Consider the following 22898-nt stretch of genomic DNA (forward strand, 5'->3'; position numbering starts at 1 on the left):
AAATACATTTTCTGTTTCCCACACAAAATAAGCTCGATATGATTATACAGACAGAGAAGTAGAATATTTATAAACCTACCGTTGAATAATCTAAGAAGACAAGAACGACAAGGAAATAAATAATTAACGATTGAAGATAAAATTGAGCTTGAGAAGCTCTGAAAGGCAGTGAAAAGCTATTTTTGTCGCAAATAGTCCGAATTTTCGCAGGGAGTTTTACATGTAACATTCACTTGTAGATTGCCGGCTGATTGTATTTTCAGAAATGCCGGCTGAAGTTATTCATTTATGAAAAAGCTTTTCCATTGAATATTGCATTTCTGTTCAAAAGAACTTTTATTGCTTGCTCTTGTGAATTTGCTTTTTTTGTAACGTTAAACGGTGGAAACACTATGTTTTTTATATCCCTTGAAACAATCAGAAATAAAAAACGAATTTTAGTTTCCTTTACGCAAAGAGTGCTTTCATCTCTTGTATATAAATGAAATGGTTATTGGCTTCTACTATTCATCTTAAAATAGAGGCTAATTGAAAAAAAATCCCGGAGATCCAGGAAAAATCCTTAAAATAAAAATTTAAGGCTCTGTAGCTTTCAAAAAAATTCTCATATGGGCTTGGAGCATTATTTCATATAAAATCATTCAACAACACGCTTTTCACTAGCTATGTTGGAACATTCTTTCTGAAATTAAATAAAAACTGCCAAATTCAATAGAAAGAAATATTATCACTAAATTCGCCCTATCTTTTTCTCTTCCTGTTCTAAATGTGTTGTATATGTGGTTAATTCATATTTTAAAGAGTTTAGGTGAGAAATCTGAATTAAATAGCTTTCTTTCAAGCTAGAAATTACACCATTTTTCGTAATTAAATTATAAATTTCGATTTTGTCAAAGTTGTTTTTTACTTGAACAAACTCTAGTAGATACAACCCAAACTAACCCATACTAGTAATTTGCCTCATTTTTCGTAAGGCAAACGTTGGAAAAACAATGCACTCATGTCCTTTGAAAAAATTATAAATGGAAAACGAATTTTCTCTTGCTTTAAGAAAAGAGTGCTTTCAGCTCTGGTGATTAATTAAATCGTTTAAAAGAAATTTGTATTTTTTATTCCAAAAAATAGCCCCAAATTATGTTACGAGGATGATCCAAAATATTATGTAAAACAATTCACTTTTTCGAAAACGAAGGGATAAATAGCTCCGACTTTCGGCAATGGTTGATATCTTCTGTTAAATTTTTTAAAATTTCTTCTATGAGAGGGAAACGAACCATCTTTTTGAGATTTTCAAATATTAAAAATAATTAATAGCGACTCGAAACGAAACGCGCTTTTATCCTAAGATAATTTAACCTTAGACGAAATTTGTGAAACCATAAAGTACCAGTTTTTAGAATTTGATAACTTTTTAAATTTCAGTAATGGGTTGTAATCAACAAAAAAATGAAAACTTTTAAAAATTCTAGAAACTACTAGAAATTCCCACATAGATCTAGAGCGCGGTCATTCTTATTGATGATAACTGATGAGAATTTATAAATTACCTTGCGAGTATTTTCGATACGCATCCATGGGAAACTCTCAGCTGCCTGGATATATCGCATGGACGTATTCCTACTTGAGAGAGCTCAACTATTCTTAATCTCACTGCATTGGGGAGGGGCCTTCCATTCACAAACACTCCTCCTAGCTGGTTAACTTCCCCATACTGCTGAACATGCGCTTCTGAAAACGATAATTCTATTATTGCAAAACGTGTTGCATTCAAGCAGGTTTTAAAAAAAATTCTTTACACATATTTTTCTTCGGATAATCGTGCCGGATATATGTAAATTTAATGAGATTTTCCAATTTCCATGAGAAATTTGGTGGCGCCTTCATATAATATGTAGTTTATATTATTAACTGTAATGTTATACCTAGATAGAAAGTAAGTTTGTTGATATCGGTACATGTTGATTGGTCAACTAGCAGAATGAAAATCACGTCAAACATCTGCTTTGCACGCTTTCTAAGCGCCAAATGGGGCTGCAGGTATTTTAATTAAACCGTAGGATTGTAATTTTCAACGTTAGTTTAGTTCAGAAAATTTATTATGTCTGTTGAGAAATCGTCTGATTTATTGGCTCATTTTTCAGGTGACGCGTGTAAATTGGGCGACAGCTTTTTTGGCTTCGGAACCATGGTCCAAGGCATTCTATATGTAAATACTTGCAAAAATAATCTACAATATTATTTCCGCACACTCAAAGTGTTTTAATGATGTGCATGGTAATTCAGGCATTGCTAACAAGCATATAGTTCGTTTTCAGCTAAACATCGAAAGGATATTTTGAGATTTTGAAGTTCTGCTTCAAAAATGAACAATGACCGGAAATCAAGCCTTAAAAGTTCATACAATTTGTGCAAATTTACAGAAGAAAACCTTAAAGCCGTAAAGAAAAGATTATTCATTGAATGCTGATAATATTTTAACTTGTGACACTTTGGGCACATTGCCGCAAAAGTTGTTTCTCATTTGGCATTTGATCTTGTTCAATTCTTCAATTTTGTATACCTAAGTTATTAAAAGTTAAGCAAGTTTTTCTAAGTTAAACTTTACTTGTGTGTGCGGATTTGAACATAGTTTGACATTTTCATAACATTTTTTACAACATAACATAAGTTCCGACTGGAAAAAGATTATTGATTGCGAACATTATTCTGCAGACTCGTTAGGATTCCAAGTAAACTCCAACAGAGTGCGGGTTTATTATGCCGCGTCTCGTTTGCATATGCTCTGTTGCACGTCCAGTTAATTATAAACGTAAGCTCTTGTAAAATAATTATTTGCCCAAGTATACGCCTTATTCCTCAGAAGTCGTAAACATTAGACACGCAGTAATAAAGGAGCAAGTTTTAATATGTGCAAACGCGCAGCTGAAACGGGCCTGTTCCCGAAAATGAAATAATCACTTTGAACGTTTAGTGTTCCATGTCGGAAATATACATTTTCTTCTCAACAAAAAACCTTAAACTGCAAAGGCTGCTTTGGTGCCTCATAGATAGAACGAAGTGAATAAAAAATCACCGCCGAAAATGACCGAAAATTACGAGTGTAAGTCCACCAAATTATGAACAATATTATAAACTGTAATACAAAAACATCATTTTTGGGTATGTTTTAAGGCTCTTGAAGTACTAACAGAGAGAATTTCCAACAAAAAAAAATACATTAAAAGCAGAAAATTCGTTAATAATACTTTTTCTATCGGTTGCTCAATATTTGTACATCAAACTGCATAAGTGGAAAATTAATATCAGCAAAGAATTGCCTTCACACTCTTTTCAAACTCATTTTTTTTTTCGCTGTACAGTTTCGTGTACTTAAGCTCATCAAGCAGACATCTACTCAAATTGTGTTGAAACCACACAGAATGAAGTAATGTTAAGTTGCCAATTAAATACAGTGTCGTATAGAAGTACTTCAGGTCCTTATTTGGCTATTAAATGTTTACTGGAATTACTTAGCTCATCATAATTATCAGCAATTTCGCACCATTTTACAGGCCGATGATTTCCAACAAGTACAGACACTCCAGTATTAATTGAATGGTTAAAAATACTAAGCGATTAATATTATATTAACTGTATAATTTAACCTCAAATACACTGTTTTTAAAGGACCATATATAAAAAAAAACAAACAATCAATTCTGCAGATTGTTGATGTAATTAATCAGAATTGAATACAGAATTTAAAAATTAGGCAAATATAAATAATTACCTACATGAAACAGGGCCAGTTGAATGAATGAAAAGTTCATGAGACCTCAATTGATTTTTTCGGCGCCTTCTGGCTTTTCGTTTAGCAGATTATGAAGATTTTACAACTTTCTAAATGATCAGACAATAAAATTATATGCAAACAAATACTCGACGCTTTAATAATGCAGAAATGAACCTTCGAATTGTTGAGTTTTAAAATATTTCGACTCAATTCTCAATAATAAACCACATCATCATCAAAATTAACTAAATAATCAAAAATGTACTTAATAGAAATAACAAATACACTTCTGAAATTAATTCTCTTTCTTGCATCAAAAGAAAACCTTCAAATTTCGAAGGTACGTTGGAGATCTCAACGATTTAGAAAAATCAATCACAAACCATCCGACAACAAAACTAATTTTCTTTAATAACACTAAAGTTAACTTGCACTGACGCAGATGCATTAGAAACTCTAACAATCTGAAATTTGTTGGACATTTCAGCCATGATGCCATCGAATAAAAAACAAACATAAAAACAGTATAATCAAAATTAAATGAAAATATATATCTGCCATTATTAAGAATTTAGAACTCATATCAAAAGCACATGCAGATTTATCGACTTATTAGGTATTGTTTACGATTCAACAGGTTCATGCTAAGGATCAAATCAGGTTTTATAAGATTTATCATATTTCGATTAATTTATATTATTCAAGTCAAATAGAGGAATTATGAATACGTAGTGGAACAACGAGCAATATCGAGAAATAATATGCGGCAAGGTAAAGAGAAAGTTTAATAATGAGCACATGCTGAAATAAAATTTTACATTTATCTTCTAAAATATGAAAAAAAAAACGAGAATTTGCGGACTGCATTGCATAAAGAAAAACAGTATTCTAATTAACTTTGATGTTAGTTTACTTGCAGTTATACCAATTTGTAAATACAAAGATACAAAGAGCATTTTCAATTTACGTTGTAATGGACAACAATTAACAAAAAACTTGATACTAAAACTATAATTAAATAACAAAATATAATCTGTAAATACAAAAAGTGTAAAGTATTAAAATTGTTGTTCATGTAGAAATGTAGGTATACAAGGGCTGATCCATCTTTTTACTCAGAGGTTGGTCATATAGTAGAGACTCAGTTAGGACAGGCTTCAATTCAATTACAATATTTGTTTGTAATATAGTGTTTTTATTTACTAATAACAGCGTTTTTTATTGAGCGAAATAAACGGTTCTGGTTCAATCTGAGGTGGCAATGGACAAATACACGCAATAAATACTGTTAAATACGGATTTTCATTATTCCGAAATTCTAACCGATTGTTATTAACAGTATTAAATATGTAAAAAATTTGAATTATAATTTGAAAATTGTCACCACGCTAAGAGCAGGGCAATATGACTGAGTGATGAAAGAAAGGCACTTTAGAGCCAAAACGGCCCATTCTAACAAACAAAATCATTCGATTGAATTTAGAGATCGTTAGAATCTCTTTTGAGACATTTATCTGCAATTAAATATTACTTTATTTATCATGTACAAACAAAGAAAGGCACTTAGAGCAAAACCACAATTTAAGAAAGGCCGGCAAAAAATTATATCCTTCCAAAAATTCAGGTACTCGGCCTTAATTGCACTGGACATTTTTTGACAGGGAATATTTTGCTTGGCCAATGTCCTATTCGGCATTCGGAAAATCGGTCTTTTGCATTTATACGATATAAATTTTGGGGTAGCAAAAGAGCATGTTTCTAAGAACAAGAAACAACCAGCGCTTTAGGTCTTTACAAATTTAAACTCCCCTGACGCTGAAACTAATGAAATGAAACAAATATTAGAGTCATATAAAAACTGTTTTCGTTTTCAAGCGATGTTATTTTTGCATTTTATTCAACTTTTTAGTGGAATTTTTTTGTTCCAAAACTTAATAATTTAAAACATGACACAGAACGGCACAAAAGCTGTGCTGTTCGTTTAATCAGAAGTACTATTAAAGTCATTTTACAGCGTGATTCAAATTTGGCGTTGATCTGCTGAAGAAGTGGTGTCTGTTCCCAAAAAATTGAAATATTTGCGAAAAACTGTTTGGTTTGATTACAATTGCAAATAGAGCTGTTGGCATTAACGTTACCCAAATATATTTTGCTTAAATGTGAAGAAAGGTAGTAGATGATATTAAAAAGCTAGTCAAACAAGAGATACTTTAACTGATAACACTATAAATGTGCCCCAAAACACAATTTTCAAAAATTCAGAGTTTCAAACTTTGGATTTCAGTTTTCTTCCCAAAGACAGTATCTTCACATGCGTTTTATTAACAAATTTGCGCAGTTCACTTCATAACCGCATTTCACAACATCAGTTTTCATCGTTTGCAAGAATGTTTATGTGGCAGCCTCATGTTTGCTGTTGCAAAAAGTTGATAAATCTTTTCTTCAAACTGTTAATGTTCCTTCAAAAATTCGAGATCTGAGAAAATCGGCGCTTACAATCAACAACACGCATAAACCCAACGCGATTTTCATGTAAAAGATTGGACCTATTTAGAGCCTACACAACAACGAAAAACTTTAAGCATGTTTGACATTCTTATACATTTCAAGTTTTGAAGAGCACATTTAAAAAACTAACCATAACTTGATATGATCGAATATGATTTATTTTGATGAATCAATTGATCAAATTGATATCCAGCAATCTATTACTATCATTTTTAACTAGATTTCATAATTGAAATTTAGGTTTCATAATTAGTCGTAATTATCGATATAATTATCTGTAAGGCTCACTTTGCTAAAGTATTTTTCGCAACTATTACTGGTTATGTACATCCCACCAAATATTTAAAAAACCATTAACGACAACCATATATTTGAAAAGTAAATATACGAAAATTTTCAAGCAAGTTTCTACCATAGATTTTTGTACCAACTATTAAATTATTATTTGCTGGCAAATATAAGTTGACCATGTCAATGCCCAAGGTCCCTAGAAGATGTAAAGAGAAGCCGAAGCCAGAACTGCAATGAAGTGTTTGCGTTGAAATTTGGGTTCTGTTTGTATAGGAATTATAGAAAAAGTACATTTAAACCGCCTGGGTACTTTACCTGTTGTATTTAGGCACAGACCGACTGAACTTCTATTGACTAATAATACCGGTAGCCGGCTTCTTAAAGACATCAATTATTTGTAAGAAATTGTTTGATTTTTGGGTCTTTTTTCCTAGATGGGTGTCGAGAACCGTGGTGTCGAGTGAACCACTCGATGACGCCGGGCTTTTAAGTCCAGTTACAAAGTCCTTGCATTCCGTGCATGCATTTTGTATGTGGAAGCTCAATTTGTAAGTTTACAGTGAAAAAATAATTTCTGACATTCTTCGCGTCCTGCATGAGCCGTTAGAAACGCTATATGCCCCAGACAAGAGCCCTAAGATAATAGGCGATGTTATTTCGAGGTAGCATACAAATATTACAAACTGTATATTAATTCATACAGTGATGTTATTTAAGCAACACCCAAAATCTAATTTTTATTCAACGATTTATCAAAGCACAAGGCGATATCAGACCCATTGAACGGTCCATATCTTCTCCACTGAACCGGAGTCAAAGGCTATCAAAATGTCAGCCGATAACATATTTACAAAGCTACTAAACCACACATATTTCACGGTTTTTGTTCATCTTTAAGGCTCACTTGTTTTCAATGATCTATGCTAGTTTATATTGTTTTGTATTTTGATATTTTACACGCTGCATATTTCTTTAGTTTAAACTGCGCGCGACGCCATTTGTTTTCTACGGTTAAGCCTACTTGAATGCATTAAGTAGGCTTTGGATATTTTTGTGGAGCAAAGAAGTTGATGGAAAATCGTATTTTTTGGCTTATGAGCCAGTCATAAAAATGCAAGTACAGGTTTTTCGGTTCTTTGTCATTAGAAAGCATTCTCATGACCGGGTTCGGACCTATTGAGTCCGAAAAAAGTTGTTTGAATTGAGAAAAAATCTGAAATTTGCTAGAGAGGTTTAAATATGTGTTAGAAATGGGAATTGTGAGCTTGCCCTCTTGAGGAAAAGCAATATATTGAAACTAACCCTTCTCGTCTAACATGTAAATGTCGGTATTTGGGGTTTATAAAACGGCATCCTCGACGGCGAACTATTATTTTTCATTCTTTCGTAAGGCCGGATCAAATTTAGATCTCCAGTGGCTCCAACACTTTTGGACATTTTCGCGAAAAGTTCCTGAACGTTCGGAAAATGTGTGTTTTACCCAATTCGTTTTTTTGGTTTTTTTTCGAACTCAAAGCTTTCAATGGGGCAATGACGATAACAATTGACGGATTTTTGAGCAAAGTAGAAGGCAGAACTTGCAGATTAAGACGATTTGAATGTGATTTTTGCCTTCAAATCTCGCTGATGACATTTTATTTCAGCCATGTAACTTCACATTTTGCCTTTCAATTTCGTGCATATATCGAATAAACATTTAGTAGAATAGATTTTCTTTTGTACTTACTGTAAGCAATAGAAACGGCATTTTTGAAAGCGTATAAGTTATCTTCATATTTTCCATTGATTTCCACAAAAACACTACAGTAAATGTTAGGAATTCTAGAGGAATCATTTTCTCAATAAAAAGAATCGATAACCAAATTGCCTGTCTGATAGGAAAAAACTGGAATTACTTGACATAACGAGAGGGAATTGGGGAGTTTCATTGGTTCGTTTAAAATAGTTGCAATTGTCAAACTTATCCGCCATATCTAGAATTTGATGGCGCTGTCGTAGCTTGACAACGTTGACGCGACAAATTCAAATGTGTACCGTTTTCAAACAGTTGTGCGCAGCTACTCATACAAGAGTATTAAAAAGCTTAAAAAAGCTTAACCAGAGAATCAAACGTTTTCCTGTTATTTTGAAATTATGCTACTGTTTAATGGTTTGTGTAAGTCTTGTAGAGAGTAGTAGGAAGATCAACTTGAAAGTATAGATCGTACTCAAATTTACCTCAGTTTGTAACTTTTTTGCTCGTCCAAATCTTATTCTAAGAGCACTCAACATCACAGCTGATCAAGAAAGTGTTAATCTCGTTTCACAAATTTTACTGTTTTTATATCGAATACTTTTATTTCTTCTGATTTTTTCTCGAGGTTGCATCAAGTCAAATGATTTACCCTGATTTAAACTGCTTTCAGAACTTCGAGAAGAGTGGAAATACCACGCGCGAGCGTCTAACAATTATATCTATATTTAGTTAGTAATAATAGTAAATGACACGAGAGAATTTTGAGTATTCCAAGAAAGAATGCAGCGTGACAGCGCTTACATTTTTGAACCTCTTAAAGGTGTTTCTTGTTAAGTCTTGACACGGGAGGGTCGGGAGTCAAAACCCCATTTAACCCGCGTGACAGTTAATTTAACAGTCATACATCACTTGTATGTTGGTTCTGACATAGTTATTTATGATATATGCTGAAGGGGACAGTCTACAAAGTGAAACGAGCAAATTATCGAGCAAAGAGAATGAGCGGACTAACATTACAGTAAATTAGATAAAGGAAAGAAAGTTTAAAGATGAGTCAAATCTTTAATGATAGTCAGGAAACAACTGATTCACTGTTTTACTAGATTTCCGTGGATGTTTCTGCTAAACTAAATTAAAATGCTGTTGTTACATGCTCTTAAAAATAATACAAAAACAACTGAACTAAAACAAACGGTTTTGTTTTTCGTTTGCAACTAAACTAAAACTCTAAATACAAACACTTATGTCCAAAATCTGCTTATTAATAACTTAATAACTCTTGGATTTTTTACTCTCGATAAGCTAAAGCTATGGAAGAACGAGAGAGAATTGAAAACGTTCGGTCATATGGCCAGCACGATCTCCCGATTTAAGACATTTGATTTATTTTATAGAGACATTTATATAAGTTATGATACTTGAAAGTTTCTTAAGACGTACAATGTATGTCAAACAGAAAATGGTATTCTTGGTTTGGTGGTTTCGATTATATAAATTCGCGAAAATTGTATTTTGCTTATGAAATAAATAAGGAATTGCAAAATATCGAAATAATGAAAATATGGGTAACAGATATATATAACAGATGGTATATTAATATTTTGTACAACCTGCCAAATGCATAAATTTTATTGAAAAATGATATATTTGCTTTTTCACCGTCGGTATTTGTCACAATTTACATTGTTCTGCGGACTTAGATTAAAGACGTATTTTGCACGTTTCACTTCCTTTAGACTGCTATTATTCTTTCGAAAATTATTTAAGAATTTCAAAAAATTCTGAGGGGCAAACAATACAGAATTGCTTAACATCATTTTTATATCTTAAACTGACGATGAGCTTATGGGAAAAACAAAAGAATGTCTTCAAAAGTTGAGGACCGTGATTTTGAAGCAGATGCTCAGATTTGCTTAATAGAAGAAAATGCAAGCACGAGCAAATTATAAAAGAAACACCACCGTCCGACAAAACAGACTTAAACAACTGCCAGATAGTTTTAAATTGTATTACTGATGCACACATAAAGTTCAATATTAACTTTACAGACATACTAGATGGGTAAAAATGTTCCAAAGCTTAAGAAAAGTATTAAGTCATATAATATAATTATATATTTATTCTTCTTTTACGCTAAAATGACACCTTTTGTTGAGGATTTTGTGTTTCCTGCTACTATTTACTCTCAGTTTCGCAACTAATTTCTTCACTTTGTAAAACATCTGTCTAAACAACTTTAAGTTTCTATTTAATGATCAGTTTAGAGCTACATTTTAGATGGCTTTAGTTTCATTCAGCTATTTCAGTTTTAGAACATTTTGTCATGTTTGTCCTATAATTCCCTTGTGTCGTCTTACTTTCTTTACTTCTGTCAGTTAACTTTTTCTTCTCACGGTTTATTCGTTATGTTTGTTTTACAGCTTCCACTATACCAGAAAGTGATCATTATCATTTAACTGGCCAATTTATTGCAAAAATTTATTGTTTTGTGGCAATTTAACTTTCTATCCATCAGGGGTGGTTTAACATTTTGACTTTTTTCTTCTAAAGTTAGCTTAGAGAGAAGAGAATGTAATTATTTTTAAACATTGCACGCTAATATAATAAACACTATAAAATAAAGTCCGTGCACGTACTAAGTGTGCTCAAAACATCTAAGTTCTCAGAAGTCTGAGTCCATCGAAATCATCAGCTGCTACTTTAATAATTAAACAGAAAACTGATATCTCAAAAAAAYTGATTGCATKTGAAACCTATCYAATGGGTKTGCGTCGTTTTCAAAATGTTTTTTYWTTTCATTYAGTCAGCAAATTTTAATSTTTTAAWATGATSATAATYTAAAATACAATATTAAAAAWTTGCTTCAGAATGTAASGACCATTTAGAATTGTAGCTACTAAAATAATTAAGTCRGTTTTTCGACAAATTCGCTTARACCCATCACATWGAATATAAAACCCATGTGCAAAATTTTCAATTTTATTATAATCCTCCGTGCAAAKTAAAAATCCCGCTCACTTAAAACTTRAGAAATGTRRGTTAATTTTTATCATTTGAGATGCGTTTTTGCAAAATTTAAAAAAWAATACTCAAATTATACGCRAATTTTCCAAATTATGCACATTTTGTATAGACGTTCAATGTAACTTGCGTCCAGATATCCATTATTTTCTRCCACCAGCGACGYCAAAAATTCAGGATAATTYTAATTTRGTTGCTACTTTTCGACAAACTGTCGATATAATTTTCGTGAGTTGCCGATTTGTGAGCCTTTCTGCCCATACACTTAAATCGCTAAAAATTAATCATCTATTGCGAATAGAACAGCATGCGTGTTTAAAAATAGGTTACCCAGTTTACGAAGATTTTAATTAAAATCTTCGAAGCACCATGTGCAATAACCGTTGCAATCCAAGCGGAATAATTTATTAAAGTTCTTTTAAGTTGCGACATGACCACATGTAAACTAATTAAAAGAAATTAAAGGTCTCTGTTAGGTCATAAATTTCCTTTACAAATCTATCTGTCTGAAGACTGTAAAGTGTAAACCACTGATGAGAAGTGCAGCGTTGCCGTCTGGAATAAGCAAACGATCCAGAGAAACGCTATGAGTTTACTTTTGTCTTTAGTGAGTTTTAAAAATACAATTTAAGCAATAAAAATCATGGAACATTTCCGCTGGAATTTGAAAAATAACTACTTTTTAAAATTTGCTTATTTTGCAATCGCTTCGGAGTGGTTAGGACCTTAAATTTAACTTTGCAAACATTTTCCAATAAAAAAATCGAATTTATCACACCTAAGGGATAGTAGTAAAAATGGCCAAAATGATACATTTTACAAATAAATGGACTAAAATATGATGAGAATCGAGCAAAAGAACTGTATAATAGTCAATAATAAAAACAATGCAGATAATTTAGGTAAACAATGTTTGTATGTAAGTCAAGAATGCACAATTTGTATAAGTTTCAACTTCTCACTGATGATCAGTTTCCGATGAAGAAAGCAGAAAATGTTGTACACTCAAGCGTTTTGAACAAAAATCTCACTTAATTGTACTTAAATACACTTAAATAACTGTCGCTATACAATCCAGCAAACAAGCCTTTACTAGATGGTCAAAAGTAAGTATACATTTTTATTTAGCATATGAAAGTTTCCAGACTTTTTGAGCACCCGGCATATGAAAAATTTGCTTTTCATGTAGTAGCATCTTTATAAAAAACATAATTAATCCTTGTTAACTGCCAATGACTATGGATAAACATTTTTWWAARAATCACCACAATACAAATATCAATTCATTGAAAACAAATAATCAATTTTCAAAAAGTCTTAACCGTTTTTAGTAGTAGTTTCGGAAGATAAAATCTATTGACTGTAGTTAAATTTTCGTACTCATTGGCAACTTTGTTACGGCATCTTTGGTATCATCGCGACGTGATGCATGATCCAACACGTGTTGACAATGTCGAATGTTCTGGAACTTATACCGACATCCAGTCGAAAAAGAAAGCAAAACAACCCAATAGCCAGCAGGCTTTGATCTGGCAAACCGTAATTTATGCCCTGACATGTTGCCGGCAGTAATTTTTTTTTGGACTTGACTGCATAAAAAGTATCTGCTAAGAGCCAGAGGAATTTTGTTAGCGCTGAATTGTCTTACCTAATTATAAACGAATGGTAGTTTGGTAGTTAGGTATAGAGTTTATTTTTTTATGGTATTAAATTGATTCAATAAGAGAAACTTAAAAAAAAATAATGTAGCAATTGACGGTATAGCATATAAATTATGCAAATTTAAAGAAAACGCACCTTAAGTCTTCGCAAGTCTTCGCTTGACTTGCATGTTTGTTTGCTAAAGCTCATCAAAGGAGCTGCTTGCATTAAACAAATTTTGGAAATTTTGTTATTAAGATTTTTTGCTGGTACTTTCGAGCACAACAAAAATTGTAGAACTTGTCAACTTTATTTGGTTCCTCACTATTAATTTTTGAACAAAACATTGCAGAAGTGATGACTTCAACTGGCATCAGCACTAAACTACCAATTTTTTAAACAAATTATCCAAATATCTGATGATGATGACAATTCGAAACGTTCGAGTATATATAATGTACCTACACTTTGCGTTTAAATTGCAAACTTTAGCCGCTAGCTTTCGACAGAATTCAAAGTTAATAATTTAATAAGCACGTCATAAAAAATGGTTCATACTTGACAATTTCTCCAAAAGCATCTGGTGTTGTTTATAGGTGGAAAGCTTTCTTGAAGGAAAAATAGACTTTCGGCTTTTTAAAGCCAAACTAACAACATCCACCGGTCTTACTCTTGCGGGGGATTAAACTAATTTTTGAATAAACTCTTTTAGACTACATGAAAAGTGGCCATGTAATGACAAATACTTTAAAAATTCCTAAAGGTGTTTGAAACTCGAAGCTTTCAATGTTTAAAAATAAAATAAATCAGCAAATTTTTCTAACGATTACAATATATTTAGGTTTCAGTAGTAGTAGTAAATTTCAGTTAAAATAGTCGTTGAATAAAAAATACACTCAATTATTCAATTACAACTAGCAAACCTCTAAGGGTTTTACTCTTACATGAGATTGAACTATTTTTTGAATACATTTTTTGAAAAAAGGCCGGCATAAAATGAGAGATACAATCCAAAAATCTCTGAACGGGTTTGAAGCTCGAAACTTTCAGTGCTTGAAAGCAAAATAAATAGGCAGACGTTGCTGAAAATCGGTAAAATATTTTGATTTTTATTTCCAGTTAAAATAATTATTGAATAAAAAAAATAAATATTCAAAATTCAAAACGTTTATTGGTTCTCTTGCTTTCTTTCAATTTCGTTCAGTTCCTCATTTTTTGCAAATCTTTCATGCCGATTATCATTCGATACGTTTAATTATTATTTGTATTATTCCAGGAAAGAATTGCAAATCTGCCTGCAAGCGTTTGAATTAACATCGTTAGAATTGTCCGTGTGGAACTTGCAATTTGCAAAATATTTTCCTCCTTATTTTTGTTCCTATTTAAATCAAACATGCCTTCGATCATCAGAAGCAAAATCGATAAATGCAGGAGTTTTGTTTCCGGCAGCAATAAATATATAAAGAGCAATTGCAGAAGCATTTAGATAAAAAGTGACCAGAATTTGCAACATATCTTCAAGAATCCCTGAAAATGTAATGTTTTCGCACGGCACCGCAATTTGAACATTATTTAAACTTATTTTCTTTGCGAAAAGTAGGTATGTTTTGAAATGAGTATTTTAAAAAAGAATTTCTCAGAAACCGTCAAGAATATAAACTTGCTTCTTTCTTCAACCTTTCCAAGAAGAGGTGGAATTTATTTTCCATTACTTCTAACTTTTATTAGCTGCTCTAGTTTGATTTCTACAAGTTGTTGACTAAAACGAATTTCTTCAAATGGAAGCCATACTTTTTTTACTTCCTGTGTTTTTTGATGTTTTGTGTCCATATCACATGTTTAAACTTAAAGTTTCCATTTAGTCTAATGCAATATAAAATTTTAATAATTTGTAGCAAATACGTCGGAATCGGTAATAAAACTCTAAAGCGAGGAATATAAAGTCCATTTCGTCCTCTTGCAGCCAAAGAAAAAAACAGGCTTCGGCCTTTCAACCTTTCTGAGCTTTATTTGCTAATTACTCAATGAAGGGTTAGCTTTCGTAAAAAAATTGCTCATCAACAACATCAGCAATTGGTCAACTATGCGGTATCAAATGATTGAAAATTTAAGGCAGAATTAAAAACCGACGAGAAAATGTGAAGGCGATATTTATAGTGCTTTTATGGGACACACTGTTTAGGTACTTGCAAATATTTTTATTTCTTGCGCAGGTATCTCTAACCGTTTATATGAACTCGATATAGTTCACACTAATGGAACACTTTGTATAATAGACTAGCCTATTTGAACAAAAACTGTAAAATATCTAGCTGCTTCACTTTCGTGTAAAGAAATGTTCATGCGAACATTTCCTTTGAAACTTTTATTCAAAATGGACTTTAATCTATATATACCTACCAAGAGCCGCAAAATTTAAGGTGTCCCGTTTTCGTCCGAAATTTGTAAAGATATATTTACATAAAATTTGCAACAAAACGCTGGAGATTGAAACCCCTTGCGAAATTCTTTGAATATTATAATGAGCTCAGACTTCCTTCGCAGAGCCAAAATAGGTCGAATAACCCACGTTAGTTATACCTACGCAAAGTTGCATCTTGTAGCTGCTAAACACCTTGAAAGATTATTTATTTTTCGGGAAAACTTTCAAATGAGACATTTTAGGCATGTTTTAATTGGTGAGATGTTTTTTTGTTGGGTATCAACAATCTGGTGCATCAGCCAAAAACCTGTCAACCGCAGAGAAGAGACTGAGTTCTTCAGGGCACTTCTGAGGACTTCAATTGCCATTCTTAAAAAAAAGTAAAGTATTTTTGGCGGTCACCTTAAGTATCTTGAACAACATTTTCCAATCTTATACTTGGTTACATAAAAAAAATTGTGTTTGCATGGTCTTTAGTCTATCGAAACACGAAACACCTGGAGAAATTCTGTTGAAAGTTGCCTTGATTTAAACGATTTTGCGTCCATCTGCCTGGACGTTTTTTAGCAAGGTACGATATAACAATAGGATTTTCAATTAATTTCCGTCGATAAATTCCCTATTTCTCTTGGGACCAACAATGGAATTAAGCGACTTGTAACTTTATAACGGGACAGTTGCAAAAGCGATTTGTAATTTCGGTCCTCAAGACACAGAGGCGGAACAAAAAAGGACACCTCCGGCGTCTGAACCCATTTAGTGAACAAATTTAACCGGTCAATATTTAACTTTTCCGGTGGATTATTGGTTTAGGTAGTCGCTACCCGAACGGTGATGCGCACCCGGCTAATAGTCGTACAAATTTAATACCATTGCCAAAATATTGACACTGTCCAAATGAAGGGGGCCCACTTCATTTGGGCCCCGTTTTCTGGTAGCTGTTTTGGGCGATGGGTTCTCGGAATTAAGTGTTTGAAGTTGTGTTAAAACATAAAATTTGTTTGTTCGTAAGGCTGTGACCGCTTTAGTATGGCATGCCTGATATCGAAATATTTGTTAATAATCTTCACTTCGAAACATTGATTTAGCAATCAGCCAAAATAAAACAGGGCGTTTTATACCAGTAATTCACTAACTTCGTTAAAAGCCCCTAAATCCAAATCCTAAGCAGAACTACACTTGATATGGTCTGTTCAATTAGCGGGTTTGGGACTGGATTAAAACTACTTATATTTCCTGAAGGTGGCCAGTGTTTCGACCATTTTTTACTAGGAGGTGGTTTCAATAAGTTTTGCATTTGGCGTCAACGTCTGATGATGACCTTAATGAGAGTACGAAACATGTTGCAGTAGAAATAACAACATTAAAATAATGGAACTAAGTCGACACCACTTTTTATCATCATTTAATATATTGAAACACTTGCTTCATGGTAAAGATCTCTCTAGGTATTTCTCACCCTGAATTCAACAATGAAAGAAATGCCTAAAGCCTTTGAAGTTAAATTGGGTTTCTTGATTGAAAATGACAAGAAATTTACCGGGTGGGCTTAAATAAATGTCGCAACGAAAAACTGTAGATTCCTCATGAAGGACAAAACAATTTTTTACTCCCATACTTAGGTACGTCTCGAGCTTTTGTTTTTTTACTACAGGGTGTGAAAAATGTAATTTATTTGTGGTTCACACCCTTACAACTATTAATAGAAAAATGTTTGCTTTTGTTCCTAAAATGATATTTTTCTTGGAAACGGTGAACTTTAGAGCAAGAGACCAGAGGAACTCTTTTTGTAAAAATTTTCCATGCTTCCGTTCATGAAGAGGTTTCCGCTCGGAAGCTTGAAGCTTCCGCATTTGAGGTCAAAATGATAGTTTTTCAATGATGTATTATATTATACTATTATCAGTTAAAGGAGAAAAGCTATACGCTCTTAAAATCTCGACCGATAAATAACCAAAGCGAAAAGTGGTTCCTAACATACCAGTAAAAAATGTTAAAACCTTTTTGTACGGATAGAAAAATGAAAGAAGAAAAAGTTTTTGTTTTTTCCATAAGAAATCGACGACTTTGACCCAAATAATATTATGATATTCTTATCTTTCCTGGGTCTCAATCAAAGTGTAAAGTAAAAATTTTTGAACACCGTTTATTTCATTACGTTTCGTCGAGACAAAAGCGCGATCATCAGATTTAAAATTTAAACAAACTCATGATTAGTAAAAATCCACGTCTTTTTAGGTCTTTGCCTTCTTGAAAACCTTGAGTTTGTCTGAATTATTTTCTACATTTGCTACATTGAAAATGTAGAAAGTACACGCAGTCAGGAAAATAAATCAGACAATAAATATTGTAACTCATCTAGAAATTATATTTTAACTTGCATTGTGGTAATCATGCACCCTTAAAACACTTCTAAACCAGTTCCAATTTATGCCTGATTAGTTAGTTGCTTATAATTTTAATTTATGTTCAATCGTACAAAAATCAATATGTAAAGCCTTGAAGCTAAAGAAAAGGGTGAAAAGGTATCATACAAATTATTGTTTTGACTCAATTAATTTTTTTACAAAGGAAGTCTTATATACGGCGTGAGAAAATGAATAAGAATAATGAAGTGAATATTGAAATTTGATTCGATAAAATTAAGAAAAGGTTCAAAATAATCAGGTGATAAATTATATTTTTCTCTATAAACTTGAATATACTTAGGTATTTACTTCAAAAAACTACTTTGTATAAACCGAACTATTTACTTACATAGTTTCAACGCAATTTCGCTATAAAAATTGTATTGAAAAAAAATTACGGTAAATTTGAATTTAATTTAAACATGTTCCTAAAATTACATTTGGACTAAGATGAAGTTAGTTAAATTGTCTTATTCTGCCCTAAGACCCAAAATTGGCAACGTTAATCAGCAAATTTTAGACATTAAAATCAGAAAACTTTTAATCACTTTAAAAGAACTAGCTAAAAACTAAAAAAAAAAGAACTAACTAGAATCAAGCTAAAAAACTAGTTCAAATTCGAAAAAGTAGCTGAAGCCAAACAACACATTGTAATGAAAATATCGGGACATTGGAGATCGCAAACAAAGAATTTCAATACTTTCATAGAGATAAAATGAGTTCAGTATCGGCACTTGAACATTCGTCGCCTTAAATATTTCCAAGCAGCTTCTCATTTTGGCCAAAACCTTTCATTTGCTAATTTAATCGGATCTTGAACGGAACAAATCAACCAAAGGAAATTCTTCTCATAAATTAAAAAAAAATGCATAAAATTCCGGTTTTAAAGGTCAACTTTTGCAAGATAAAGATTAGAAACACCGTCCAAAAAATACTCAAATGAAACAAAGAATCAGACTCTAAACCAATAAGTGCGTTTTTTTCATTGAAGATAAACAGTTTTAAAAGACGGCATTATATTGCCGTATTTTATTTTTACTAACACTTTAGTTTTAATTATAAGAAAAATAGTAAAATAACTAGAAAGTTTGCAATGCTAAAGGGGCACTTAAAAGACACTTTAAACATTTATAAAACCAGCAAGTTGAGTAACTATAAGTTCAAGTTACTGACAATGATAAATAAAAATTCTTTGTTAAAGACCAATTTCCATAAGCTGGCGAGCATCTCTGAAGATCCATTTTCCATTTCAACGACAATTTCAAGGATAAAATTGTTTTTGTTTAATTAGTTAATAATTGCATTTACTTGCACTCTAAAGTCTTTACAAATCAACTTGATTTGATACTATTTTTTTTCTCTTTACTTCGCTTTTCAGTCGGAAAAATAGCTCGGATGTTTACTGTTTATATCTTCCAATCTATCTGTTTGCAATAACAGATACAAACTTTTTTCGTGGAAGTTGGGAGCATTAAAGATTTATTGATTGTATTGTTCACTGTTTCATTTATGTTTTGTTTTGTTGCTTTTCTTTTGGATCTATTCTTATGTATTATTCGCTTTGTCCATACAATTTTTATATCAGATTGTCGCAATAAAGCATATTTTAAATTTGAATTTGAAGTCTTATGTACTCACGAATCCAAATGATTTTCTAAACTGTTCCAACTGCTTGGTTTTCTTGCATTTCTACGGTTTTATCAATCTTGCTTTCGTCAACCCCAATATTTGTTGAGTCTGTATACATTCATACATACAAATTGGAAAGCTCTAAACACTGATCATCTAAATTAGTCAATTTTTGTAGATTTTAGGATTTTTAAGAGGTAAACTGAATCCCGAAAAACAATTTAGCGCCTGCGACGGCCAGATTGAAGATTGCGTGCGATGTGCGATAGACAAGTTTAAATTAGCAATTTCCTCCTACTAAAATGTGTAAAGATGCATATGATAAGCATTGTCTATATGATTCTAAACACTTCAGCCTTCCAGTTCCGCATTGAAGCAATATATCGCATTTCGCGTCTAGAACAATAGAAACTTTTAAGAAGAAAAAATGGAAAGTTCCTAAAAAATCAAAGTGAATTTTCTTCTCAATTCCCGCATTTTTTTGTTGTTGTTCTAGCTGAGAACAAATGGTGTATTTTTCTCTTACCCTTACTTAATTTTACAATACTTTCATGTTTCCTGGAACTGTTTAAAAAAGCCCAACATATGTTATATTTAATTTACGAAAACAATTGTTCGTAAATTTTCCAATCTGGCAATTTTTGTTGATTGTTGCAGTTTAAACATTGAAAATTAATTTTGTGAATAATCTAAGACATTTTGGGTGGAATTATTCAAACGCAAGGAAATTCAAGTGATTCGTCGATAAAAAGATTGATCATATAAAATAATTAGAGCTACAAGCTGTTAAGGACTTAGATACAAGTAGATATAATTACATGCATACAAAATAATATATTTGCTTTGTTCAATAACGAAATAAATCTGAGAATTAAATTGCCTGCTTTGGACTCAAACATTTTTGAAAAAGCTCAACAGCTAAATACTTACTGCAAAATATTGGACTTTTTATAGGTTTTTCACGAGGTGTTTTCCTGCAGTTGTTAAATTTATAATATTTACGAGAAGGAAATTCAGCCAAATTAAAGTTATCCGACGTTAAGTAAATGCCGATATTTCACAACTTATTTAAACACTTGCTAACCAGAAGACAATCGATCGCAAGTTTTTTTCTGTAGGTTTGATTTATTTATATGCCGGTTATCTCAAATTCGGCAAGCTTTTTTTACTATATTTTAAACGTTTCATCTCAAATAACTATATAGAAAGCATTTCTTGCCTTAACAGTCTTTAAGAACCTAAATTGTAGGCGGCTTGCAAATATATTTACTTACATACAATTTTTTTGTAAATGTTGTCGATGTTACTTGTGCATTAGTCGGGTATTTTATTTTATTTAGCATTGATTACTTCTGATTTATGGTTCCGCTTAGTCCAATCGTTTCCTTCCCATATGTTGATGCGGTTCGTAGATTATTACTATTTTTCTAATGAAGCAATGAAGTAAGTAATTAATATATTGCCGTATAAGAACTGATGCTGAAGTAATATCAATTAAATTAGGCTGCAGAAGGCAACAGTCGATAATCGAAAATAAGTGAAGTAAATCCCCCGGCCCCAGAAATTCAAGTAATTGAAATTGTTGAAACTTACCACTATCCATGTTGCTAATACTGACTAGTTGAGAGTCAAAAGTACAAAATCTGCGTTCCAGTAAACTTCAGCAAAATTGGGAAAAACGTCTGTATGTAGAATTTTTCGAGTTGAAAAGTTGTAACAACAAGACATATCACATTTCACATTGGATGAACCAATTTTACACTTTTCCAAGCGAATCGGTGCGCTTAGCCAGATAAAATCACCACAATCCGAGTTCAAACCACCCGGAAACGAAACTCCTCTTCTTTTCGCTTAATGAACCCTCAAAACGCTTCAATTTTGCGGCTGATGCCCTCGCTTCACGCTTAAGCCTCGGTAACCATTTGAGTGGAACTTCACGGCTTTCATACAATATTAATGTTTTGAAATTCTTTTTGCTGCCCGCCTTGTCGTTGTAAAATGGATGTTACGAACCAATGAGGCAAGCGAAAAGGCGTCAAAGCAAACGGATTGGCGGATAACCAGAGTGTCTGAAGTCGGTTTATCTGCTGCTAAAAGCGTTAGGGAGGGATGTGGTGGATGAATTCCGTTCGGCTTTGGGAATGGATGTATGAATAATGATGTGAATTTTACAGTTCTCGCTGGCAATCGTTCGCCAGCAGAATGCATTTTGTTAATAAATACCTATGTCAATATTAGTGATTTTTTCGTCATTATTCCAAGAAAACACTCGCAGTTCAAAGAATAATATTGAAAATTGAGAGTTTGAAATAATTAAGTAATAGTGAGTTTCCAGTCGGTTTACGCATATTTTGCATCGACTATATCATTACTCAAATAGATTTTATTCAAATCAGCTTACAAAATTTAGGTAATTCTATCTTTGAGAACGCCAAACCTATCGACTTTATTTTAAGCCACTTTCAGGACTAAAAGGAAAATAGACATGTTTATGACCCAGTGAAAAAATACGACCAGAAATTCTAGATTACCTATAGGTATAATTTTCAACACATTTTATAAGATTTAACTATCATTATACGTCCTCTTATGCCGACTACACTAAATAAAATGTAGTATCATTTCATGTCGCATTCATCAGCAGGTTCGAGGTTCAAAGATTATTTAGTTTAAAAGATCGGCTTCAAGCATAGTCGTAGCTTATAAACTTTGAAATAAACTAAAAAACTGCCTTTTCAAAATAAGCATCAAAATTATACATAATTATTATTACATTACGTATTAAATTATTATTAAATTACGGAATTGAGTAGAAGAAAATTTTGTTGGAACAGTTGGAACAAAGCGAAGCGACAGTCTCTACACAGAACATTACACAAGAATATACACAACTTTACATAAATTATAACAAACATAAGAAAAGCAAATATCTATAATTTACCCACACGTTAGTATAAAAAGGAATATTGCAGGTACACATTATTCAGTTTTCGAAGTTTCTTCACAGTTTTTCCAATAGATATAACCACTTTAAACATTCAAGCGACTAAAAATAGATGTGGGATTTTTTTTTATAATAAGAAACACCCGATACTTATTTCTGATCATTCGCAATTCTGTATTTGAAATTTGAATCTGCATATTTTCTGGTGCGTGTGTTTGTAATAATTAATATAAAATTAATAAATACAAATGCGTTAATAATTTTATGTGAATATTCAGTTGACCATATCTTGCTATAGATGGTAAAAATTAAAAGTTGCTGACTCTCCTGCGTTAAAAGGTACGGATTTTTAAAATAGGACGTGCAACTATTTGAAACCCTTCACTTTTGGACAAAAATTTAAAAATCGCCAAACTCAAGTTTATAGATATTTCATTGATATTTTTAGCAGTGTTATAATTAAATATTTCCTATTGGTGTTGCAAGTTGCTTACTACTCTGCTCTACCAGATACAATAAGATACGAA

General features: G+C 32.1%; 1 protein-coding gene across 1 annotated transcript in view; it reads right to left on the reverse strand.

Annotated features, from left to right (window-relative positions):
- The window catches only part of LOC109545027 (paired box pox-meso protein), a 25285-nt gene extending 3822 nt beyond the window's left edge, over nt 1–21463 (reverse strand). Inside the window, exons 1-2 of the mRNA XM_019915507.2 lie at nt 21021–21463; nt 1548–1728 (exon numbers count right to left, since the gene is read on the reverse strand). Of these exons, the coding sequence (XP_019771066.1) occupies nt 1548–1728; nt 21021–21030 (191 nt within the window). The 5' untranslated portion in view covers nt 21031–21463. The remainder of the gene's footprint in view (nt 1–1547; nt 1729–21020) is intronic.
- Nucleotides 21464–22898: the final 1435 nt, after the last annotated feature.

The sequence above is a fragment of the Dendroctonus ponderosae genome, unplaced genomic scaffold, assembly GCF_020466585.1.
Source record: "Dendroctonus ponderosae isolate FM_Combo_2020 unplaced genomic scaffold, Dpon_F_20191213v2 Dpon_F_20191213_6, whole genome shotgun sequence".
NCBI classification, from domain to species: Eukaryota; Metazoa; Arthropoda; class Insecta; order Coleoptera; family Curculionidae; genus Dendroctonus; species Dendroctonus ponderosae.